This window comes from Mycteria americana, chromosome 1 (genome assembly GCF_035582795.1).
Source record: "Mycteria americana isolate JAX WOST 10 ecotype Jacksonville Zoo and Gardens chromosome 1, USCA_MyAme_1.0, whole genome shotgun sequence".
Lineage (NCBI taxonomy): Eukaryota > Metazoa > Chordata > Aves > Ciconiiformes > Ciconiidae > Mycteria > Mycteria americana.
This window is the reverse complement of record NC_134365.1, coordinates 28,045,404-28,069,529: the sequence shown is the minus strand read 5'-3', so window position 1 is coordinate 28,069,529 and position 24,126 is coordinate 28,045,404. Positions and strand designations below refer to the sequence as shown.

The window sequence follows — 24,126 nt, the reverse complement described above, 5'->3', positions numbered from 1 at the left end:
TTCAAACTGGTGAGAAGAGGGTGACTTATTGCAGGAGAATTCTACAGGTTGCCGTTATCTTGATTTTTTTTTTCTTCACCCCCACTGCTTTCCAGCGTATGTATGTAGGTATAGTGGTTGTGGGGGCAGGATGGTGCCAACCTGACATCTGGGTAATAATGTGTCACATTATGTCCTCTAAAATAATTAAGTCAAAGGTCCAATTAAACTGTAGCATATAAGAAGACTTTAGTGATACACATGTTCCAAATTTTGCAATGTAAACTTGTAGATGCAATTAATCTGCCTTCCATGAGAGAGGGGGTATGCCTGGGTGAGATGAGCAAGAGCTCACAGGCTGTGTTTGCATATCACTCCCTCTCATATAAGCAAAAGCATCTGCATGAGCATTTTCACAGTCAGCAAGTAGCTAAACCAAGGCTACACTGTCATGAAGCTCCCAAAATTAGGAGAGAATAAATAGGCTTTTAAGACATATTTTGAAATGGCATTGTTTTTCCCTTGAAACCAGAACCCTCCTGCCTGTCAGATATGGATAAGCATCCTTCCTTCAGGAGAGGGTAGGTGAGAGAGGGGATCGATCCTGAAAGGCAGCACTTGGGGTGGCCTGTTGCAATACTAATGCCTTGACTCCATGGGCAAGGTTGTGCCTTAGGAGAAAATCCTACGTGACAGCTGGGAAAGGTACTTGGTTTCAGGTATATTCCCATGTTTTAATGTTGGTATTTATCTTTTTATAAACTTTTTTTCAACTTTTAAAATAAAGGATGTGAACCTTAATTGTATTGGAGTCAATCTGATATTTCACTTTAACTTGTTTCAACTTAACTCAGCTTAAGGTTAATCTATAAAATCTGGGATGCTTTTATTTCTCTGGACGTAACAAATACAAAGAAAACAAAAACCAAAAAAACTAATGTTGCTTTGCTCAAAGTCCAAGATCATTTTGGAAACCAGAAGATATGTGACATTTTCTCATTAACTTGCAAGGGTCAGGCTGAGGAGTGGCAGCATCAAATACCAGGATACAGAGAAGATGGCAAAAAGCAAGCAGGAGGAGAAGCAGCCCATAATTCAGGATTAATTCCATATTGTTGTAGTGGTGATTTACCTTTTGATACTTGGTATTTAAATTAAAAAAAGAAGTCTTCCCACCTTCCTCTTCCTCCTCCCCTGTTCAAACTGCCACAAATCTCTTCACCAGTTTTGAAGGTGTTTATACCTGATCACATATCAGTCACCAAGGTTGGAACAAATTACAGATTTGGAAAGGGCCATTGCACCTGATGTACAACTGTATGCTAATTTGTTATGAAATGCATCTATACATGTGTGGCTAAGGCAGCGGAGTGTTAAATTGGGTGAAATTTGTTGGTGTCACATTAGCGACACATCTGGGAGCTTTTCAAATGCAGTTCAGTCATGAATAGCACAACTCTGTTTGCTGATGCAAACTTTCTGCAGTGTTCCTTGCCCATTTTAAGTGTCTTTCAAAGGACTAGGTGAAAGAAATCTGTTCTCTTATTCTTGCTATGGGATATATAGCTGAGGAAAAGTGAAGATGAAGAAACATTCTCTCCTAGCCAGTCTCACTGTAGGTATATGCTGAAACAGCCTTGCAAACTGTGCTCATAGCACATCATCACCACTATGTTATTTTGATAAGCTTCTTAAAAAACCCTGCAGTATATATATTACACTTGACTTTGGTATCTAAACAACTGACAGAATGTATTCTATCCTTGCATGTAACAGTACTTAAATATCTTTGTACCCCCTAATGTACTTCATTTTTTCCTCAAAAATAGCTCTCAGTAGTTCTGCAAGCTGAAATACTTTGACCATTTTACTAACTGTAAGGAAAAAGTATTTAATTTCTGCTAAAAATCTGAATCGCCAAAAACATTTAGAAATTAGATAATAATCTGAATAAGTGTCACTTTGCAAAAGCTGGACATAAAAATGCAAGCCTTCCCCAAGAACTGCTGTGGACTAATCCTAATTAAGATTCGCTATTGAAATCCTGGGGTTTCAGCAGAACATTGATTATTCTTAAAATGGTGCTGCTCACAGCTAGTGGCAGAGTCGATGATATTGCAGCTAAATAATTTCCATGTCAAATAATACCTCATGCCGAAGAATTGTTTATTAGTGAAGAAATTTAAGTTTTAATGTTAGTGATCTGGAAAAAAAAAAAAAAAGCAGAAATGAGTAGGGTCTGCAGTTACCTCCTGTTTTTGAAGCCTGCAATAATTATGTGTAAATATTAAGCTCAGAGTGTTACATTTGTTTGTTTTTAAAGGGAAAATGCTGAAGATTTAATACAGTTTTCAGAATATATAAAATGCAATTTCAGCAGGTTACCATTTGAAAAAAAATAACTGCAACCCCACTCTGTTGAAGGTAACCAAGGCGCAGGGATTACGCCGTGGTGCCCGGCAGTTGTGCTCCCTGGGCAAGCTGACTTGTCCCATCTGTTAGCAAGGATCACGCAGAGGTAGGGTCACCCTGTACGGCTGCGTTGCAGGATGCTCAGAGAAGAGGGCTGGTGGAGCAGACTCTCTTCTGGAGAACCATGTTTCGAGTGTAGTAGAGCTGCCACCTCCAACAATTTGCAATTTTTTCTGCTGCCGGAGTGATGGATATCTTTTGAGAGAGAATGGGAGTGCAGAGCCTCTCAGAGAGTCCTGTCTCGTTTGACTTTTTGTGAATGTCTGAGGTCTACGTGGTACCTCAGGCTTTTGCTGCAGTCAGGAGGAATTCATGGCTCTACAAACACCTTGCAGAACTTAGGCTCCAAAGCATCATAATCATGGCTTGATTATGTTCCCCACCCCCGCTCCCCTTAACTATTAAAAGAAGGGGTAAGATAAAGCCAGAGGCAATTTTCTTGCTCCATCTCCATCAAGATTTAGGTCCAGTTCCTTAGGAGCTGCGGGCACTATGCCTAACTATACTGCACACAGGTCTCAATGCTTTGTAAGAGAAGGAAGTGAAGCCACGGTCGCCTTTGTGCTGCTCAGCAGATACTGCCGTGTTGTGCACAGGACGCCTGTTGAAATGGTACCAGCCTGATCAGGGACCCTTGCAGGAGAGCTGCTCTATTTTGCAGGTCTTGGATAGCCCAGCCCCGCTGCTCTGTCACTGTCCCAGCGCCCTGTGCTTCTTGACCGAGAGGGTCTGATGGAGCCAGGGAATCCCTGCGCCCGGGAGGAAGATCTGGGCGGTTGGCTTAGCAACACGGAGGCTCTTTCTGTCTTCAGTGACATGCAAAGCAGCCTTAAGGGAGAGTCAAATCCTATTGACAAGTTAACAGTCTGTGTTAATACTCTCTGGAAAGCCAAAGACATCTGTCCTATAGGTACAATTTGCTTGAGTGGGATGAGGCTGAGCATGCTGGAGAAAGAAATAGCTGTAAGTAGGAAATCCATTATATATTGCTAAAGTGAATGACAAAGAAATGGTCATTAGAAATCTACCAAAAGAGAAGTTAAAACAGTATGTTATGTATATGCTATTTACATATCAAGCTCATAAGGTATTTTTTGCTACAGGCAATCAATAATAGAGGTGGAACTTGTTTTCCTTCTTTTCTTCTTTCCTACTGTACACCCTTGAAACTTGTCCCCTGCTGGGTTTCATGTGTGTGTACCCATAATAACATTCCTAGTTAGTGGCAAGACTCTGACAGCACTACGGGTTTCTCCGTGAAAGAGTTCATTAAATGCCAGCCAGTAATCCGGTGGCATTTGCTAATGTAATGCTGTAAAGCCAATCTGTTTCCCTTCCTTCTTGCTCTCTTCCTTTCAAAAGAAATTTCTTGTTCTCAGCAAACACGAGAAGAAAAAGCTCAGAATTAACACTGGCAACTCATTTCTATTAAGCCAAAGAATGGAAGAGCCATATTCATTGACAAACTCTGACTGAGCTGAGTTACCTACTGATAAAGAAACATTGATAACTACAGATTATATTGCCAGTTAAAATAAATTTATAGCCATTTTGCATTTCAAAGCTTTGCAAAGAATCCGGAGCATAATGGTAAACTGGATGCTATTGAAACCTGGCAAAAGCTTGGTGTTAGGAGATATTATGTATTCTAGGTCTAGTATATTCCTTTGGATAAAATACATACTGTCTCCCACAGTTCTTGACAGCGCACCCCAAGCAGCTGTTGAAAATCTGCCTTGAGACAAACAGCACGTGACAGGCCAGGTGATCCTCCCACGATCAGCGCTCCAACCCCAAGCCACTTGGCACAGCTGGCAAATTGGCCAGATCTAGTTAGGGTGGGACTCTGAGCAAGGCCAGGGCAGCTGGGAGATGAACACCTCTGTGCAAGCCCTGCCAGCAGCCTGCGGTAGGAACCTGGCAGCAGACTCGGAGGTCCCCGGGGGAAGGTGTCTGCACCGCTCCTTTAGCTGGCTGGAGGAGCTCATCCACCATAGTTGCAGCTACCCTGATGAGCAGAGGTATGAGGACAAGGACGGCGCTAAGTCTGTATCATCAAGCTTGTTGACTTGGGAGAGGAAGGTGGTTCAGGGACCGCATAATTTAGGTGGCACTGATAAGTGCACCCGGTTAAGCACTGGGTAGAACAAGAGACATTCCTAGGCGTACAGGAGATCTGCTAAGCGTGCCGCCTTCCCCAAATGATAAAACAGCCGCTCTGCTCACTTTCTAAATGCAGTCACGTTTTGTTACTTCAGGCAGTGGCAAAATGCCAGGGTAGGTGCTAATCAAAAGTATAAATAAAATCAAATGTGTGGAGGGAAACAGTGCAATGAAAAATGTTTTCCCAAAACATACAAGGCCTGAAACTGTAAAGCATTTCTCTTTTATCAAGACAAGTCGGGAATTGCTTCTTGCAGTCTCAAAGTCATTATTAAGGGGCTCAGCAAGGTTATTACTTAGCTACGGTATTGGGAATTAAAGAGGTTGCTTAGGAAGTAGTTGCTTACTTGCATTAGCTGCAGTAGTGGTTTAGTGTCCCATAACTTGTATTCATTTTATCTTTGCCAAAATATCTGCGTATACAGAATTTTTGGTGAAGCCAGTCCATAAGAGTTTCTGTTCCCAAAGGACAGGGACTAGCCATTTCTCCACAAGATGTGCACAAAGCCAGTGGCGACTGGTCCTTTCTGCCATCAGGAGCTGGCAAAATACAAATCAATACCTGATTTATCATTTGCAGTGGCCATAAAAGACTTTCACATAACAGTGTTATTTTAAATTCAAAAGTTTTCTTCTAATCTATTTTATTACATCCCTGAAAACATTGGCCCCTATTTCCAGTAGCAGTAAAGGTTATGGATGTTTTACCAATGACTCTCCAAAGTGGAGTCTCCTAGGTGCCTGGCTGTAACATACCACGAATTGTGTGTTATTTCTCAGCTGCAGCGGTGTCAAAGGCTGAGATAAAGCCCATATGATTCATCTGAAACTGTAATATGATTGCAGAAATGAAGGATAATCTTCTAATTTCTTAGAGCACATTCTCTTTGCAGTGGGTGTGATATAACTGTTCACTTGGGAAATATCTTTGTGCTTTACTGAATTATGGGGATTATAGACTGGTGTCTCATACGATTCATAACTTCATTAAAGTAAATGTTAGAGTGTGCATGTGTGTGCACACAAATAGGCTTTGACTGTTGCGCTAAGGTCTTTTTGCACTTGTGTAGTGTCTGATGATGTTCTTTTGCCTTTGTATCAACCTCTTTGCCCCATCAGAGGCTGCAATTGAGAATGTGGATTACTTTGTGTGTATGATACATGTTCTTACAGGCATATGGGTAAGCAACTCCAATAAGCTGTCTGTGTTTTCTAAGTGACCATGTGAAAGATTATTGCATTTCTTTTGCAATTTTGTTAACTGTTGTCTATAAAGATAATTTAAAACAAAAAATTCTGAAATGACTGAGGTTTTGCAGATCATAACCTTTATCATATTCATAAATCATGCGGGCTTTTTTTTTTTACAGTCTGTGTGTACATATGGAAACATGACAGCAATCAACCACAAGCTACTTCTTTCACAGGCATTTCATTTTTTTAAGGAAATATTTTTAAGCAATGGCAGTAAAGCACAAACTCAAATAGTTTCAAAATACACTATTAGTTCTTATGGTTGCTTGTTTATGTTTTGTTTTAGTCCTGTGCTTTCAAAAAGATTTCTGAACAGAATCTGCTGCAAAATTTTGTACAAGTTGGCACTTGGGGATTCGTAGGCCTTTCAGGAGCTGAATTGTTCGATAAAATTAGTAATGCCTTACAAAGATTTTCTCTACAGAGTAGCCATTGTAGAGTTTTTTCCAGTGTGCCCTTTGATTTGAAAAAAGAAAGGCAAAATGTTTACATATGATGGATGCAATGAAGATCTTATGAGGAGTCCTGTGAAAGATCTCGTGTGTTCTTAAGCGCATACTGCAATGTAAGCTGTCAAAGGAAGGCTCAAGCTATATTAAGATTTTCTGTCTTATAGGAATGAAACTTATACATCCAATTTACTGTAGTTCTGATTTATTATTAATTTATATGGACATAGCACATATTTGGAAATACAGTACAAAGGTCTCAGTCCCCTGTTCATTTGTCTGCTACTGACTGAATAGGAAGTTTGGGGCATTGTCCCACGCCAAAACTGATAAAATGCAACAGTTTTGCAATTATTCTTTTAATGCTATGTTTGTCAATATAGTTCTGTAAATATAATGCAGAGCTGCACTATATTATGTCATATTTTGTGTGTGTGTATGTGTGTGTGCACATAAACATATTTGGGTGCTGTGGACAAAATATTCAGGGTGAGACAATGCAACTCCAGAATTAACCTCAGAAACTGGTGATTTTAAAATTTTTTTTTCTGCTTAGATGGACAAAACCGATTTTGAAAAAGGGTTACAGACGACGGTTGGAGCTGTCAGATATTTATCAAATCCCTTCTGCGGACTCTGCTGATAATCTTTCTGAAAAACTAGAAAGGTATGAAAAAATCACAAAATAACTTTGTTTCAGGAATCACTTAAATCAATTAAAAAGCTGTTAGATAAAATGTTTAAATAGCATAGGGTGCAAGCTGGTTGCACCTATTGACTGGCTCAAGTGTGTCCTCATTCAGCACGTAATTGTCCTTTGGAGCTGACTGGGATCCCTGGTGCAGATGTATCGCCTAGGTGCTCTAAGTTACTATATACAGGTACCTGTGACACCTGTCCATTGACTAGTGAGGCTAGACTCACAGTTTCAATGTTAGTTCCCTATTCTGCTGTTCTTCCTTCCCAAAATATCCTTGTAAAACCTTGTTTTTTTTTTTTCTTCAACAAAATAACATTCTTAATTTCCTTTGATACCACTGGCGAAAGACTAATTGCTTCTGCAGAAATCATGCCCTGACTTTCCTCATTTAGGCTGCCTCTCTTCCCTACCCTGTTTCAGTGGGTCCTAATTCAGAAACAGTGCTACACTTGAGACTAACTCTTACAGGTACAAGTGCCTAAATCCAGTCCCTCTCCCCCAGCCTCCGGTATACCTTTCCCTGGCGTGCCGGGGTGGCTCACATCTGCACTGTTGTGCCAATCCAATTAAACTTCAGTGCAGTGTGACATACCTATTCAAAACTGCTGGAAAGTATTGAGAACATCGGTATGCTTAATGCATTTTGATAGTTTATAAATGGAATATTCTGGTTCTTTAATATTCTCGTGAAAAATGGAGAAAAGAGTTAGCTGAGGAAATTCTTAGGAGTGCTTTAATCTGTGAGCTGAATTTTGACTAAACATATGCTTTCTGTATATAGCATTGCTTCTGATCAGCAGTTTATTATCGAATAGAAAATTATTGTCCCAGCAACACAGGTTAAAAATAATGCTGTGCAGTAGAAAAGTCACATTTTTGATGCTTTGTTGGTGTTTTCTTTTTGCAGACTGGAAGAGCTCCAAAACGTTTATTTGCCTATTATTTGTGCTTTGGTCTTAAGTACAGCAGGTTTCTTTAAAACATACAATGTGACCTTTTCATGAATTAATTCCCTGTGGGGTGATGTATGTCTGAGTATTTAAAACTGCCAAATATGTGGCTGAACTAGGTTTGAACTTTTATTGATCTATCAAGTCAATGAAGGCCAAGTCTTTGGGGTCTCAGCAAAGCTTGCTTTCATTAGTCACCTTAGCTAAATCTCCTTGGATATACTTGAGTGAATTGAAGTATGTCAGAGCCATAGACTCATGTATTTGCTCACGCAACTTAATGGTCTTGTTTTTCGGTTCCTTTTCAGAGAGTGGGACAGAGAGCTGGCAACTTCAAAGAAAAAACCCAAACTTATTAATGCTCTTCGACGGTGCTTTTTCTGGAAATTTATGTTCTATGGAATAATTTTATATTTAGGGGTAAGGTTTGTTCTTTTCTTCAGTAAATGTTTAGTGTTCCATAAATAGATCCAAGTCTTAGGGATTGCTAAATTAATACAGAATCCTCTGAATAGCTGCAGATTTTGCTCTGTGTATTGCTTATAAAGACGATAAATACAGAGAGATACTCAGGGACCTTCATAAAAAGAAGTATTTTCTGATAATGTGTTAATATCTTTAAAACATACATATTAATAATTTTGAAATGTATGTGGTGTTCGGTGCTGGTATATGCTTCTCCAAGTACAGGCAGAGCACCTGAATTTCTGTATCATTGTTGAACTAAAGTAATTATTTTCTCATGTTACTGTTTTTAAGAAGTTTCTAAAGACTTTTCTACCCTTGCATTAAAGCAAATGACAGTGCAATTTCACATGATTCAGTCAATTTTGTCAAAGCGACTATCAGTCAGCTTCATAGTTAAAAGCTTTATTCTGGTTTATGTATGCAATAAACAAGTTGTCTTCATTTGTGGTAACAATTCTGCATAAATAACCGTGTGAAATATGCTTGAATCTTGGTGCTGTTAGTGCTCCAAAGTGTACGATCGGCAACTTGATGTGAAAGTCTGAAGTGATTATGTTTATCACCTTTCCAACATGTTAGTTAGGATTACCCTGATTTACCAAACGTGACCTGTTTGACAATCCTATCACTGGGGTTAGGAGCTGTGAAAATAGTTTATTGTTAATGATGTCTCACTAGATGTATTGGATAGCTAGAAAATCTGGCTGAAAATTACTGTTTAAATCTAAATCTGAAAAGTACTGTTTAATCAGTATGCACATTAAACATCTGTGTTATTTTCAAGTTTCTGCAGTTTAGTAATAGAAGTGAGATATTAAACTCCATGCTTCTCTGTTCAAAATGCTGTGGTATCAGAACCTGCAGCTATAATAGCCCAAATGGCCCGAAGGGGTCAACTGTACTCAGATACTGTTTTCAGATGTGAGATGGATCTCTAGGCCAGATTCTGATTTTTGGAAGGTTGATACAGAAAGGAACTAATTCCACCGGCATTAGTATTGAATGTGATCTAGTTTAGCTGTACTTTCAAGATCATGGATCGGGCAGAAGAAGAGTGGAAGGGGAATTTATGGAAAATAGCCCACAAATGTCTCTGAAATTCATGTTGCTTGCTGTAGAACCAAACTCCTCTTTTCTTCTGGCTTTCTATCGAGTATCCCAAGGAACTATTCTAAGAGAATAGCAGAGTTATAGAAAAGCAAACCTTCAGGCCCATTAGAATGACCCCTCTCCCAGGCAGGAAGGGGAGAGTAGCGGGGAGCTGTAATGACACCCATGAACTTGCTACTGACTCCTCTGTAGAAGGGAAATTTCAAGCCAGGTAGATCTTCTAGTAGGTAGATGAAGAAAGAGCATAATCTGCTCTATGGCAACCATGCCAGATGTACGCTAAGTGAAATCACACCAGCACCTATACCCTCAAGTTTTAACAGTTTTGTCTAAAATGCTTGGAACAAATAAAGAAGAATATCCTGAAAACTAAACCACAAGTCCTTTACTACATGCAGACTTTTCAGCGTTAAAAGGGAACTTCGTAAGGGCTAAAAGTTTTAATGCATCAGGCAGTGTTTCAGGTCAGAGAGCTTTTTTCAAGTTAAGCATCGAACATGGAGCCTGACTCCTGCTAGTTTTATGCTGGAATGGTTCCACCCCAATAAACTTCCATGGAGTCCCTCCTGTTTACACGGCTGTGTGAAAGACAGGCTAATCTTGCAGATTACAAAATAGGTACATTTATTCAGGGTCCTGGAATGAAAGTCCTGTAAAATACTCATAAGTATATTAATTTGGACTGCTAACGATGCAAATGTTCTGGTTTAGATCACTGTTAATTTGATTTGGATAATTAATAATGGACTACAATTTCACTTCAGATTGGATTTTCCCCTAAGAATTATGGAGAAACGGACTGCTTCTTTCTCTTGTAACACCATATCCAGGGGAAATGAGTATCAGTAATAGAATCAGAAAGTCACAAAGTAAAATGCTCTAAAGAAAAGGGAAGAAATTATCTAAAGAAAACGTAAATTGCTTCCCTGAAAATGCAGTATTTACATTCTTTCTAGTCTATAAAAAAATGTAGGATGTACCTCAGTCTGTCATGCTGCTTCATGGATTAAAAATAAAAAAAATCTATAGGCCTTAATTTTTTGCAATCCCATTTAGACTGTCCCCCAACATATCTCATAAAGAACAACTCTGAAGTTTCTCAGCACCAAGGCTTGATTTTAAAAATAAAACCTAGAGTGAAAAAGTTCTTTACACATTATCTTTTCGCTTCTTTTGCATAGACAGATACACTCACATGTGTGTGGACACAAACTCTGATTAAAGAAACTCTGATCAAACTTGTTGGGCTCTTGTCACTAACGAAGAGCCTCAGGTCTCCTCTCACTGCCTCTCGCCTCAGTCTGAAGTCGCCACTGCTGCAGATCTGGTTCGAAGAGACGTGCCGTGCTTGCCTTCGGCTACCCAGGGGCTGCACGAGGAGAGAGGAGGGGAGATGATGGTTACGGTGCTGCCTGCTCCCTCTGGAGGGCTTTTCTGTGTCAAATCCTGGGCTGTTTGACTGTTGTGCAGGGCCGGTGGGAGGCAACATGGCTAGAATGGAAGTTGATGAGTCAATTAATCATTTGCCTTTGTCCAGGTGGAGCAGGTGACCATCTAGGACAGGGCCTCTTGGTACCTACGGGGCTGGGTAATAACTTGTCTCTATACTCCTTCACCTCGTTTGGCGACTTCTCTGGGACGAGACCCTGTCTTTATGGACTCCTACACAATTCTGTCTTTTACTTGCTTCTGCCATCTCATTACTGCCTTTAATTTTTTAACCTTTTTCCTCACCAAACCAGCAACTCCTTATTCATGTCAGGTTTGTATTTTAATAAAAATCCAGCAGTTCTACAAATTTAGCCTACCATACACTATAATAGGTGTTCCTGCAGAGTCTGCCAGCCAAAACTGTCGCAGTAATGCGTTCCTGTTAAAAGTTGAGCAGTGTCTGAGGGCTTTTTCAGGCAGTTTTGAGGATAACTTCCTTTGCCAGGGTACAGGCAGGTGAAGTGTGTGTAGGCATGCACGTGTGGGACTGTGCAGGGTTGATTTCTCTGTGCAGACTTTTTTAACAGAGTACAGCTTCAGACCAGGTGAGGACAGAACTGGACTGCAGCATTTTTCAGTCATATTCTTTGTTTGGTGCTTGGGTTTTGTTTTTTTTTTTTAATTTCTTTAAGAAATTGCAGACGTGTGCAATTCAGCACATTGGAAACAAAATCTGTGCCTTTCACAATGAACATGGCAAGATTAAATCTTAGTTTAAATTCTTGATTCCGTTATCATTAGTCTTCATTTTATTGAGAGCTGTAAGAGGAAAAACTCGCTGCTAAAGCCGCTGGTGTTCTTTTCAGGCCTTGCTCACGGAAATTAATGGGAGCTTTGCCATTAATTTGAATGGGGACAGGATGTTGTGCCGTATTGGCATAGGTGCAAACAAGCTGTGCGTTCTTTTGAACTTCACCTTCCTTTCAGCTCTTCTCTTGCCTAATCCCTGAGCCATTTTCACGGCACCTTTCTTGGAGTGTGGTTTAAACTCTGCTGACATCCCTGCTGTTTGTGTAGTTGTCGTTGCAACTGGCATCACAGCTTTGCTCTCATTAGGTCTAGTAGTTTTTCCGTCTCTCCCTTTCCCCTCGCGCACTGTAGGTAATGATGTTATTGCAGGGTGGAGGCTTGCGCTCTGGCCCCCTAGAGTACTACGACTCTCCCTCATAAATAGTCTTGTGTTAGGCACGTTGAGTTACTGCACTTAATGTATCTGCTCCCCTGCTGTTCCAAACAGCCTCCACGCTTCACCTCATCAGCAGATGCGTCTTGCAATTTAAAGAAAAGGTGGTGGGGCGGTGAAACAAAAATCTTGCTTTTTAGCACGATACCGGCTAACAAATTGGGTACTTTGCGGTGAGAATCAGTTCGATTCTACTTACGTTTTTCTTTTACGTTCATCGCCATGAAATGTATATTTCCACTCAGGCACAGCAGCTGCTAACATTAACTTAGAAATGGTTTTAGTATCATATCCCAAAGGGCCCTAATGAGGATTTCCTGAAGTTCTTGCATATAGGTCACGGGTGTGAGTGAAGAGGCAGGGAGGGATATGAAAGTCCTGAAGCACTTCTTGGGCATATGCCAAAACAGAGATGTGCATTATTGTCTTCAAATGCAGAGTGATTCAGCATATGGGGGATACACGTAATGTAGAAGTTCTCATTGCGTAAGAATAACCATGCCAGGCCAGATTAGCACGGTATCCTGTGTCATGCTCTCATTTCTCTTCAGATCTTTGCTCTTTTCATTAAGATTTATGTGAGGGGCACGTTTCTGAGTTTCTCAATGGACTATGATGAATGCAGTGGGAAGAACAAAGACAGGAGAAGGAAAAACACGACTCTTTAAAACTGGATTTTCTGTTAGGTGCACAAATCCCATTCCTTTTTTTAGGCAGGTCATTCTAAGAAGTTTATTTATCCATGTTTATATCAGTGGGTAATTTTGAGGCTACAAGAGGAAAAATGAAAACCGGGTAGTTCTGCTTTCATTTGTATGCAGACTAGATAATAATATCTTTGGTAAGTAAACTGATAAACCTCCACTGTAAACCAGTGGATTTTTATGCCCCATGAGACAGCAAATGATTTGGCTTATTGCCAGCCATTATTCTACCCTTAGTCTCTAAATCACTTTTTTTTCCAACAAGCTAGGCATGTATGCAATACCTTTATAGTCACAACAAACACAGCAGCAGAGCATGGCACTTTCACTGGAATAAGACTAAATAATAAAAAAACCCATCTTGCTATGTTAAACCTATATATAAAAGCTTATCTTGGAATCTCTGAGAGTATGAAAGCACCACATTGTCCTTGAGGGGTGACTGTTTTGTATTTTGTGAGTTTTGGGAAGTTTTGGTTTGCTGCTTTGGGATGCATATGGTCTAAGCACAGCTGCCTTGGGTCATGTGTGTTTTAATAAACACTCCTCCCTTTGCCTACTAATAACACTGAAGTCTTTGTCAAAGCCGGCTCCAGGTTTACGGCATTTGTGTTGGGGCAGACTGCTGTTTAATTTGGGAAATGTAGTGCGTAGCACAGGTATGCTATTTGAGATGTAAAATTTCATCTCTTCTGTGGAAAAAGTGAAGGATGAATATCAGCTCCCCCAGCAGTGACCTTCAAAAGGAGTTACAGTACAGGTTGAAGTACTTGGGATTGCTCTTGTATAAGAGACCAAAAGGAACCCAAAGGAGAAGGAAAAAAATTAAAGGGGGTTTTCCCAATATATTTATCACTGTAAAACATTAATTACAGCTGAAGTTCACTAGTTCACTTTTCTCTGAATCTCTGTATGGTGGTCTGTGTGGTTTTCAGCTGGAAGGCAGTACTAATGACTTTTTAGCAGAATTTAACACATCTGTACAAAACCCAATTCAATAGTTTCTTGCTATTTTTGAAGTATCAGATGCTTTCTGCTGAGACACAATAGAAAGAAGCATAAGGAGACACGCATAGAAGTTCCTAGCACTAAGTACTTTTACACTGAATATAACAATGAGGCAAAGGAGCACATACATAGTTCATACCCTTCAGAAGCTCATGCAGAAGATGAAGAAAATTGTTAGACCACAGCACACCAATGATTTTTGCAGTTCTTGGGGAAAGATTGGGGAAGGAAAGAGGGGGCAAGAGGCAGAGGTGGAAAAGGATGAGGTTATGGGATTGAAAGTATGAGAACAATGGGGGCGTGAAGGGAAATGGAAGGCAAAGGTGAGATAACTCTAGTGGGGTTTAATTACAACAGAAAAGGAGGCTGAGGACAAATGTAATAGCAGGCTAAGGTAAAGTCAGGGCTATAGCAGATCATCTGGATGCCTTGCAGTTCAGTAGTTTGATACCCCCTCTTTTTCCTCTCCTACTCTGGTTCTCTAGCATGTTCCTCATCATGGGATGGGAAGTGCTGGGGCTGCCAGCGCCGGAGGGACTGGTTTCTCTCTGGGACTTCTGTTAAACTTGCCTCCCTTACCATTCATGCCCTCTCATCCTGCTTTTGTTAGAGCCCTGGATACAATGTCTATAACTGTTGGGTAGGATGATCCAAATTGTTTATACTTTTATTCTGTTGCTATTTCCATTTACTTTATGTTTTAGCTATATCCTCACTGTGGTGTTCTGGTGGTGTTCATTTCAGGAGCTCTGGGTCTTCCTGTATCCCGTACGTGCAGTAAAGTGCAGTGAGAACTGTTCCCTAGGGGCCAAAACAGAGATCCAGCCTGCTAAACTGGATTCAGTCATATGATGTGGCTAATCCATTACAACTCTGAAAAGTAAATGTGGAAGCTAATCTCAGTTGTCACTTTTGTAGAAAACGATCAAACAAAATTTACAAACTAGATTTGCTTTGATGGAGTTGCAGGAGCATCACAGATTAAGACAGCAGTGAGTTGTCTGTTCTCCTGTGCAATTACTGCAACTTTCTGTGGTTTGCACAGCAGACCTGGCTTCCTCATTTAAGATATAAGGCTGTAAAGCTCAGTTGGTAGGACTTGCAATTAAGATGTTAACCATTTTGAAAAAAATGAACAAACTACTGACCAAAATTGTTTTTCTCTTGTTTCCATCTGCAGGAAGTCACCAAGTCTGTGCAACCCCTTCTGCTGGGAAGAATAATAGCTTCCTATGATCCAGACAACTCCGACGAAAGATCCATAGCCTACTACCTGGGCATTGGCTTGTGCCTTCTCTTCCTTGTGAGAACACTACTCATACACCCTGCTATATTTGGTCTTCATCACATAGGAATGCAAATGAGGATAGCTATGTTTAGCTTGATTTATAAGAAGGTAACTGTTTCATTTACACTCAAAGCCAGACCTCTGTCTGTAGCCTGTCCAACTTTTAGGCCAGTTTGTTGGAAGATTGATAGTCAAGCTACTCAAAGGACACAAAAGAATAATGTGGCTAACATCAGTTTCTGACAGCTCTCCATTTCCTAAGTCCAAAGGATTAAATACTTGTCTACAGCTGGTTTGACTGAGGTCAGCCTCTGTGTGAGTTCAGACTTGCTGGATATGTGGTGAGATGCCTTAATTGTTCTACCACTGTGCTCCTGTTATGCACGTGTACTGCAAAGGAAGAATAACATATGCTGGTGGCCAAAGAATATTTTCAAAAGAGGATTAGAGGTGAAGATTTAAACAATAAATATAACATAGAAGGGATTGAGTTTGAACGATACTGCGTGAGATCTCTATAGCATGAAGAATCTATAGCATGTTCACAAATCCAAAGATTTAAAAAGGTGTTTGGTTTTACCAATACCAAACAAACACGTTAGTTACTCTAGTACAAAGCTCACTGTGAAAATGTCTTTCAAAAATATTTGTCAAGATAGGCACAGTAGGAGATTTTTGAGGATGCACAGCAGCACACAGCATGCATGCTTAATTAAAACTTGCATTTGCATATATATCTGTATACATAAAATATGCAACAGAAAGCAAGGACTAAGAGAATAATATTTGTAAAGCAATTTAAAGGCTATATTAAAATCAAGTGACATAAATAACAAGTTTAATGAGACTTGTTAGTGAATGAGACCACTTAATTTAGTGAATTGTTATTTATACTACTGTACCATTGCCTACTATTTTTATCTATATGTATTCTGTTTTATGGGGATGAGTTACATGGCCTTTTTTATATGTTTTTTTTTTTTCTTTTACAGATCTTAAAACTGTCAAGCAGAGTTCTAGATAAAATAAGTACTGGGCAATTGGTCAGTCTTCTTTCCAACAATCTGAACAAATTTGATGAGGTACGTCATCGGTTGTTGAGTATAAATAACAGACTACACTGAGTGCTCATTGTAGATATAAAATGAATCACTACCTTAAGAAAATGTGTTGGCATGTGGTTGTGGAAATGCTCATTCTGATACTTATGACATCCTTTATCTCCTATACTGATTAGTAGAGGAAACCTAAAAACCAGGTATACCATAAAAATATGCTTGTTCTACAGTCCAGTAAGAACCTGCCAGGAAACCTCTGGGTTACACAGTTGGTTTCACAGAGGTCAGAGCTTGCTGGTTCAATCCTTCCATACTCTTTTCCTGGCCACCGTACCTTTTTATGAAGGTGGTCCAGTCCGTTCCTGCCACTGAACAAGCGATGATGTTCAGCACCCTGTTGCTACTATCACCCACTCTCCTAAAAGTCTGAATAAGTGTTGATGTAAGACCTTATTAGGAATCATTCCCAACACACCCGTCCTAGACAATACTTCCAGAGTCTCCTGTAAAACTTCTCGTTCATTAAAGACACAGAGGTAAATCCCTGCTAATGACTTTGGGGACTGAAAACTCTATGAACTTCTGTTCAGCATGTATATTTAATTGGCCCATTGGTAATACGAGGTTTGCTTCCTATGAAAGAAGCAAGATCAGAGAGACTGTAGACACATGGCTGGAACTGTAGGGTTTATTTACTTTAAGCTCTATATTACTATATAGAGCAATGTCAGCTAGTGCTGAACGAGCTAGGACAAGTGCCCTGTCATTGCAGCAGTGTAGCTGCAGTAACACAGACCCCTGTGCAGCCTGATCACAGGATCCAGTCCAAAATCTCCCCAGTGTGAAGGAACACGACTGAAGTAGGCAGCAATCTGTTTTGAATTAGTTGTGTTCACACAACTCTCATCTCTTCACCAAAGTAGTATTTGCCTACTATATCAGATTAAATCACTCTCAGAAGATTCTTCTGTGTATTTTTCTCATCTTGCAGTGGTGGAAAAAGCCAGCACCGATGGCAAATTCTGTTTACTTTTACAAAGCTGGGATTTTTCCTCGTGCACGTACATAGCGAAGAGACAATTGCAGACTGAACTTTGCCTCACAAAAATCAAAGTTGAGGTGTGGAATGTATATGTATTGCTGCGCTGTCATCATAATTAACACCCAGAATGCTATGTGCTCAGGATCACAAATCCTCATTTATAAACTCGTTTTACTACTGGAAATATTTGTATCGTTATTCATTACATCTTTCAAAGTGTCACTTTAATGACGTCTTCCTTTTCATGTAGTTTTCAGAGCACATCTGTAACTTGTATTATTATTATTTTCTGCTGCGGTCTTCCACAGGGTCTTGCTCTGGCTCATTTTGTATGGATTGCACCTTTACAAGTGGCACTGCTGATGGGACTGCTCTGGGATATGTTAGAAGCTTCTGCATTTTCTGGACTTGCTTTTCTAATAGTCTTGGCCTTTTTCCAAGCCTGGCTGGGACAAATGATGATGAAATACAGGTGATGAGACTGTTTTAAAATATTTCAATATATTTTCCTGAAACACGTTGGTTTAAGAAGTTTATACTATTTGATTAAGGGTGTCTAGTTATGACATTGTTACAAAAGAGGAGTCCAAAGAGTGTTGGCTGTGTTGGGAAAGTCACAGACAAGCCTTTACTTATTTAGCAGCAGCTGTCTAAACTTAACAAAATGAAAGGTCTAATGTGCAGTAAATAGTGATAATACTTTGTAGAATTAAAACTCCTTGTTAGTGACTTGATTTATTCTTCTTAGAGCTTGTATTTTCTCCTTAGTAAAACAATTACTAGATTTCTAATAATTCCTTTCACATTCTTCATAATAATTCTGTTAAAATAAACATTTTAAGTGTAGGCATATAAGGAAAGTGTTTTCATAACATATAATCGGATACAAACTAACTACACAGGATGAAAAAAATTGACTTACTGCCTTTTTACTTTGTAGGAATAAGAGGGCAGGAAAGATCAATGAGAGACTTGTCATCACCTCAGAAATAATTGAAAATATACAGTCAGTTAAAGCCTATTGTTGGGAAGATGCAATGGAAAAAATGATTGAAAGCATCCGTGAGTAAGTGTTCTCATTTGTTAGTCAAATTTTTTATGTGCTCAGAAAAAAAAAAATTAGGGGGCTATGAACACCATCTGTGGTCTTGTTAGTTAAGAAGTAAAGCACACAAATATCCTCCATAAACTATCTGTGCATTCCCACACTGCAGCTTGGGTTTTTCCCAATTTGTCAAGTTCACTATGGAGGTGAGGTGGTTTTTTTTTTTATTTGCTTCCTCATTTGTTATAATGATATTTCAGTGGTTAGCTTGCACAGGTAAAACAATTGTGGCATCTGTGTGTTTCTGGCCAACCCTATCCTCATCTTACAATAAAAAGCCCTTTTGTGATGGTGGTTACTTAAGGCTTTAGAGACTTTCCTATTCTGCGGTGGAGGAAACAGTATGAGTCCTCTGCAGCCATTTTCTGAGAAATGCAATAAAGGTGGTTTTAAATGTTACATGCAATCTGTGAAAGGATTAAAGTAGCGCAGCTTCATGTATTCATCCTGCACAGCTGCATTAACATTTATTGTCTGTAGATAGCCTTGTATAATGCTTATCTCTTCAATTAATATCGAGATTGAACTGGAACTGCCAGACCTGAAGCAGAAAGGAGGTAAAAGAGCCAACCTTGTTAGCTGAGAGCTATGAGAAGGAGGTCTTCGTTATCGACAGGGAGTCCGGGGGGGAAGGGAGGGGAAGTGACATTTTGATTGATGGGTGACACTGCACTAAAGCTGTCCCGTGTGTTTGTTTAGTCCTTTACAGAGAATTAAAATTCTGTGCCAGGTGTGTGATTAGGAAAATAAAAGAAAATAAAAGAAATATAAGTGTCATATTATCATGTAAATAAAAGAGATGAAATGATATTGTTACACAAACACCTTCTTGTTCAGCTGCTTTCTGAAAGACAGTCCAGGGAAAGCAAAGTGTTCTTTATGTTTAGAATAAGGAAGATCTTAAAATTTGTAATGATTTACTGTAAACAATCAGAGAAAATTAAGTCTGAATCCAGGCCAGGAGTTCCAGCTCAAGGATGGAACCAGGTTAGGATTCCCCTGGTGTCACTAGTCACAGGCATTGCTTTTAGGAAATTTGAGAGCACATCTTGTGAGCAAATCCTGTAGAAATGAATTAAATAAATTTTAGTCCACAAAATGGTCACAGAAACCTGGAAAAAGGACTGTCATTTTATGATCTATATTTTCTACAATAATTTACAGTGAATTTTGTACTGCTGGAATTCAATTTTGATTATATTATGCATGGATTTTTAAAAGACAAGAATGCTAGCAATATTACAAGATCAAAGTATCTCTCTTCTACTTCTCTGCACCAAAACGCTGTATTTTTTTGAGTGATCCAACAGGTCACTTGGTGAAGACATCACCAGAGCAGGTCAACCTGGGAATGTCAGAGTTTCAATTGAATTTTGCTTGCTGAGGCAGCTCTGCAGGGCCTCCCAATCAGTTGGCTTGTTAAGCTGGTAGGAAACGAGTCCTTGTGTGTGAAGCCATGCCTGTAATTTTTAGCAACAGTTGTTACCAAACCACTTCTACGTGCTGGCATTTTCTGATATAACCCAGTTTAATCAACTCTAATGAACTAGATAGACCTCTGCCCTTGCTCTGGTAGACTTGAGCTGCCAGGGCTGGCCATGCTGCAGGTGTAACACGGCCGCAGGCAAAGTCCCCTGGGGAACTGTGACACTTCAGAGGGACCAATATGGGCTGTCTTCTGTGTGCCCTCTGAAGTCTGTACTGATCCTGTTCGTAACAGGTCTCTGAATAAACATACCTGCACTCCTATGGGCTATGCAATGTATTCAGAGAAGTGAAAAAAACACAACGCCAAACTGTTCCCCTGAACCATAGCATAGCACTGGAGAAGGTGAAGTCCAAGATTGGAAGTGTCTATACTTTGTCAGCAGAAGATGCACCTTTATATAAAGCAAAGAATCTCACGCTCATGTATTTCTACTGACTCCTGCAGCATCACTTCAAAAATAGATGTACACTGGTCTACACTCTATACATGCATGAGGCTCACAGCGTCCCTTCCATCTCTCTCCAAGTGCCCATATTGCATCAGCAAGACCTGTCCCAAATGAGTGCTTAATTTACAGAGCTCTCAAGCCTGTATCACAGACAGACCCACCTCTGGAAAACTTTTGCTTGTGGCTGGGTCAGCTTGTGGCTGGTACTTGGCAGCATACTGAAAAGGGTTAGTGCTTTGATTCTCCCTCTTTGGAGTAGTGGCTGTGTGCTTCAGCACTGGGGGGATTTTTGGTAGCTTCTACCCAGGCATTTGTGGGACTGGACGAGGACCAAGCCCAAAAATCTTTGTTATCCCTATTCAGTGCTGCCACCCACAGTCTCATACAAGCTCTGGAGGGACTTACAAGGCCCTTTCTCCAGGGCAGCGGCTACTACTGCGGTGACCTGACCGCCTGGCCGCTTTCTTCAGGCCTCTCTTGTGAAATACAGACTTAACAAGAAGTGCTAGGCACCCTGCTCCAAAACTGGCTGAGCTCAGATTTTCTGTCAGGGACTTGTAAGAACACTTTGGCTGACAGAAGTTGATAAGATGCTGGAAGCATGCTGAAAGGGGGTTCCACACAGTTCCAAAATCCTGGATGGACTTTGCATGCAGACACTGGCTCAACACCAGAAGACACATAAAGATTATGGTGCTCAGCCTTGCAACGCCAGGTATTACTGTCACCAATGTGACCGTGAACTTCTGCGCAGTATCTCAGTGGTTAGAGCACTCACCCGGTGAGTGGGCACCTTGGGGTCTAGCTCAGTCTCTAGGCCCAGTTAATTGCTCTTGCAGCAGAGCAATTGCTCTTTCACTGCAGCAGAGGTGCCTCTGTTCAGGCAAAGCTGAGCTGCAGGGCACCTGGGGAATGTGAAGCGAATGGGGTCAAAATGAGAGCAGTCAATAGAAAGCTTCAGCACTGTGAGTTAGGGCTATCAACTCAGAAAATTAGTTACGCTCCCTGGATGGTTTCTCTTTTTATTTAATAGCTTGCTATAGATGCATAGACATCGTGGAAGCAGCTAAGAGTAATCACCAGTTGCATTCCTGACTGCACAGCACTCAGTAAGCTGCTCCGTAGACTGAGCTTCTACGGAGAAAGGAAGGGGGAGAGCAGACTCTCTGCCTTCCACCTCTTCAAGCTGAGGTTAACTGATACCTTACTTCATGGGTGAAGCTGTTATAGGGTGCTCTGCAAAAGGAGATGACACTATAATTGGACTGTGGACTGTTCTTAGGTTTTTTATGGTCATGTATAGCAAATCTGGCACTTCAAAGTATCTTATTTCTAGGGGAGTTATCTACCTAGATGACCAGATGAGCATGGGATGGCACTTCTGGGAGTGTACCGTATACCACAGCATTAGATGCTTAAGGATGGTTCTGTCAGGAATTGTAGAGGCTTGGGGTTTATGAGGTATCTAAATCATGGCATAGATCATTGTTATTTTGTCTGACACCTCTGAACATTGGTGCCAAAATTTAGCTCCAATTATTTTTTAGGTCCAAAAATTGTTTTGAATCTTGCTTTTTAACTGCAATCCTAGAAAATAACAAGGATGAACGAGCCTCTGAGTTAATTGTTTTACCAACAGTTCTATCCAAAATATTTGCAAGATGCAAGCTGTGGAATCCTATACTAATTATTTGTATTTTTTTTTAACAGAACTGAACTGAAGCTAACCCGAAAAGCTGCTTATGTGAGATATTTCAACAGCTCAGCCTTCTTCTTTTCAGGCTTTTTTGTGGTGTTTTTAGCTGTGCTTCCATATGCTGCCATTAAAGGAATTATTCTCCGAAAAATATTTACCACCATTTCCTTCTGCATTGTTCTTCGAATGACAGTGACCAGGCAGTTTCCCGGGTCCGTACAGACCTGGTATGACTCTATTGGAGCAATAAACAAAATACAGGTAGGGTACATACACTAAAATCTTCCCAAGTACGTAAGCTAATTCTTTATAGCATGTTATCTTGTCAGTTGATCAACAAAAGCACACAGCATTTATGCAGACTTTCCGAATATACTATATATTGCTTTGACTACACACCATGAAATGTCATTATAAATCTTGATATTGTTATATGGTTCCCCAGGCAGCATAACCGCAGGAGGCTCATGCTACCTGCACGCTGCTTTTTTGAAACAGTGACATTTAGTTATTTCTTCTCATTGCAGAACAAGGAACTTAATAAAAATATACCCTGAGTTGTGGTGCTTAAGAGATGTTTTTCCTTCAGAAAAGGAAGTACGATATTAGTACATGTTTTATATAGTACGGCTTCCAGTAGTTGCAGTCACAGATCTTCTGTTTTCCCAGCTATTAGTGGCAAGAACAGCAGGAGATTGTGCATCTTATGCAAATGTGCATCTCATTCATTATGAGTAGTAAACATAATTAAGGTACCAGTCAAATAATTATTATCTACGTTACCTACTGAGATCAATTGCTCATATACCAGCATGAGAGGCTTATCTGCACAGTCAAATCAGGGTGAATTCTCATTAACTCTATCTGTTTTACCTGCTGTTTTGAAATCACTCGTCAGGAAAAGAATTCTTATTCTATTTCGGGGTGAAATCTTAGGCTTTTTTTTTACATATTTATGGATGGGGGGTAAAACATACATTTTATTATTTTTAGTGTGATAAAAATACCTAATACAGGACTTAAAGATCTTAATCAGAAATCTGAACTTTAATATAGAATAAGAAGCAGGTATTGGATTTTTATGGTTTTCAGCTGGGCAGAAAATTTGAGAAATCTAGCCATAAACCTTTCTGTTCAACATTCAGAAGGCTGCCTTGTTGGGTCCCAATTTAGGCAGTCCTTGTGCTCTCAGATTCCCTAGGCATTAGTGGAGGTATCCTGTCTCTCCTGTTTCCTGGAAAAGCATATCCAATGCCCGGTCACAGAACTGGCGAGCCCAGTTGTCATACCATTGCCCTCACTTTGCTGAATGCTTGTCTTTGGGGTGTTAGCTCTGTGGGTGCTCCGGAATCCATAAATAATCATCTCTTTGTGGCAGGTTCAGTATATACCCCACAGATAGACTGCACAGAATCCCAGAACACTGATGCCCTTTACTTGTCACAAGAAACAAAAAAAAAAAAAACAAACCACTCATACATTTCTTGATTTAATTTCATCATCAATTCAGAGAGTTCACTGGGCCAGATATGTCCCCTGGGTTATTGTATTTGCCCTGTAGCTAGACCCCTATTTTCTAGACCATGAAGTCTTTCAGGATCAGTTTGCTTTCTCTGACTATCACTGCTCCAGCAACTCCACTGGATGACCCCACTGCCTTTGTTATGAAAGCCTAACTATCATTTCCTTCTTTTGCATAAACTGTGTCTGTTTTGCCTTCCAGTTTTTTGGTTCCTGCCCTTTCAATCATCTGCTTTTTCCCTTCTGCTTGTTCTACCTGGGAAATTTGCAAGTTTACTGTAGAGAACTGATTTTCCCCTTTACCATCTGCTTAGTTTGTCCACTGCACTGCCCATGTAGACCTACTTGGTTCCACATAATTTAAAAAGATAATTTAGAGGAGATGATACCTACAGGCTGCATAACCTTAACAAAATTACGGAATAGAAAAGTTATCTTCCCTACATTAGCATAGGCTTACTCTTTTTCCCTAATACTGTCCCAGAAGGTAACACAAGCATTGGGTTGCTGACTTGTGTCGTTTGCAATTACACTACTTCAGTGCTGCA

General features: G+C 40.1%; 1 protein-coding gene across 1 annotated transcript in view; it reads left to right on the top strand.

The window, feature by feature from the left end:
- The first annotated feature begins 4,323 nt into the window (after positions 1–4,323).
- Positions 4,324–24,126, top strand: part of CFTR (CF transmembrane conductance regulator) — an 82,385-nt gene continuing 62,582 nt past the window's right edge. Inside the window, exons 1-8 of the mRNA XM_075495742.1 lie at positions 4,324–4,472; positions 6,874–6,984; positions 8,276–8,387; positions 15,112–15,327; positions 16,212–16,301; positions 17,628–17,791; positions 18,260–18,385; positions 22,072–22,318. Coding sequence (XP_075351857.1) covers positions 4,324–4,472; positions 6,874–6,984; positions 8,276–8,387; positions 15,112–15,327; positions 16,212–16,301; positions 17,628–17,791; positions 18,260–18,385; positions 22,072–22,318 — 1,215 coding nt within the window. The remainder of the gene's footprint in view (positions 4,473–6,873; positions 6,985–8,275; positions 8,388–15,111; positions 15,328–16,211; positions 16,302–17,627; positions 17,792–18,259; positions 18,386–22,071; positions 22,319–24,126) is intronic.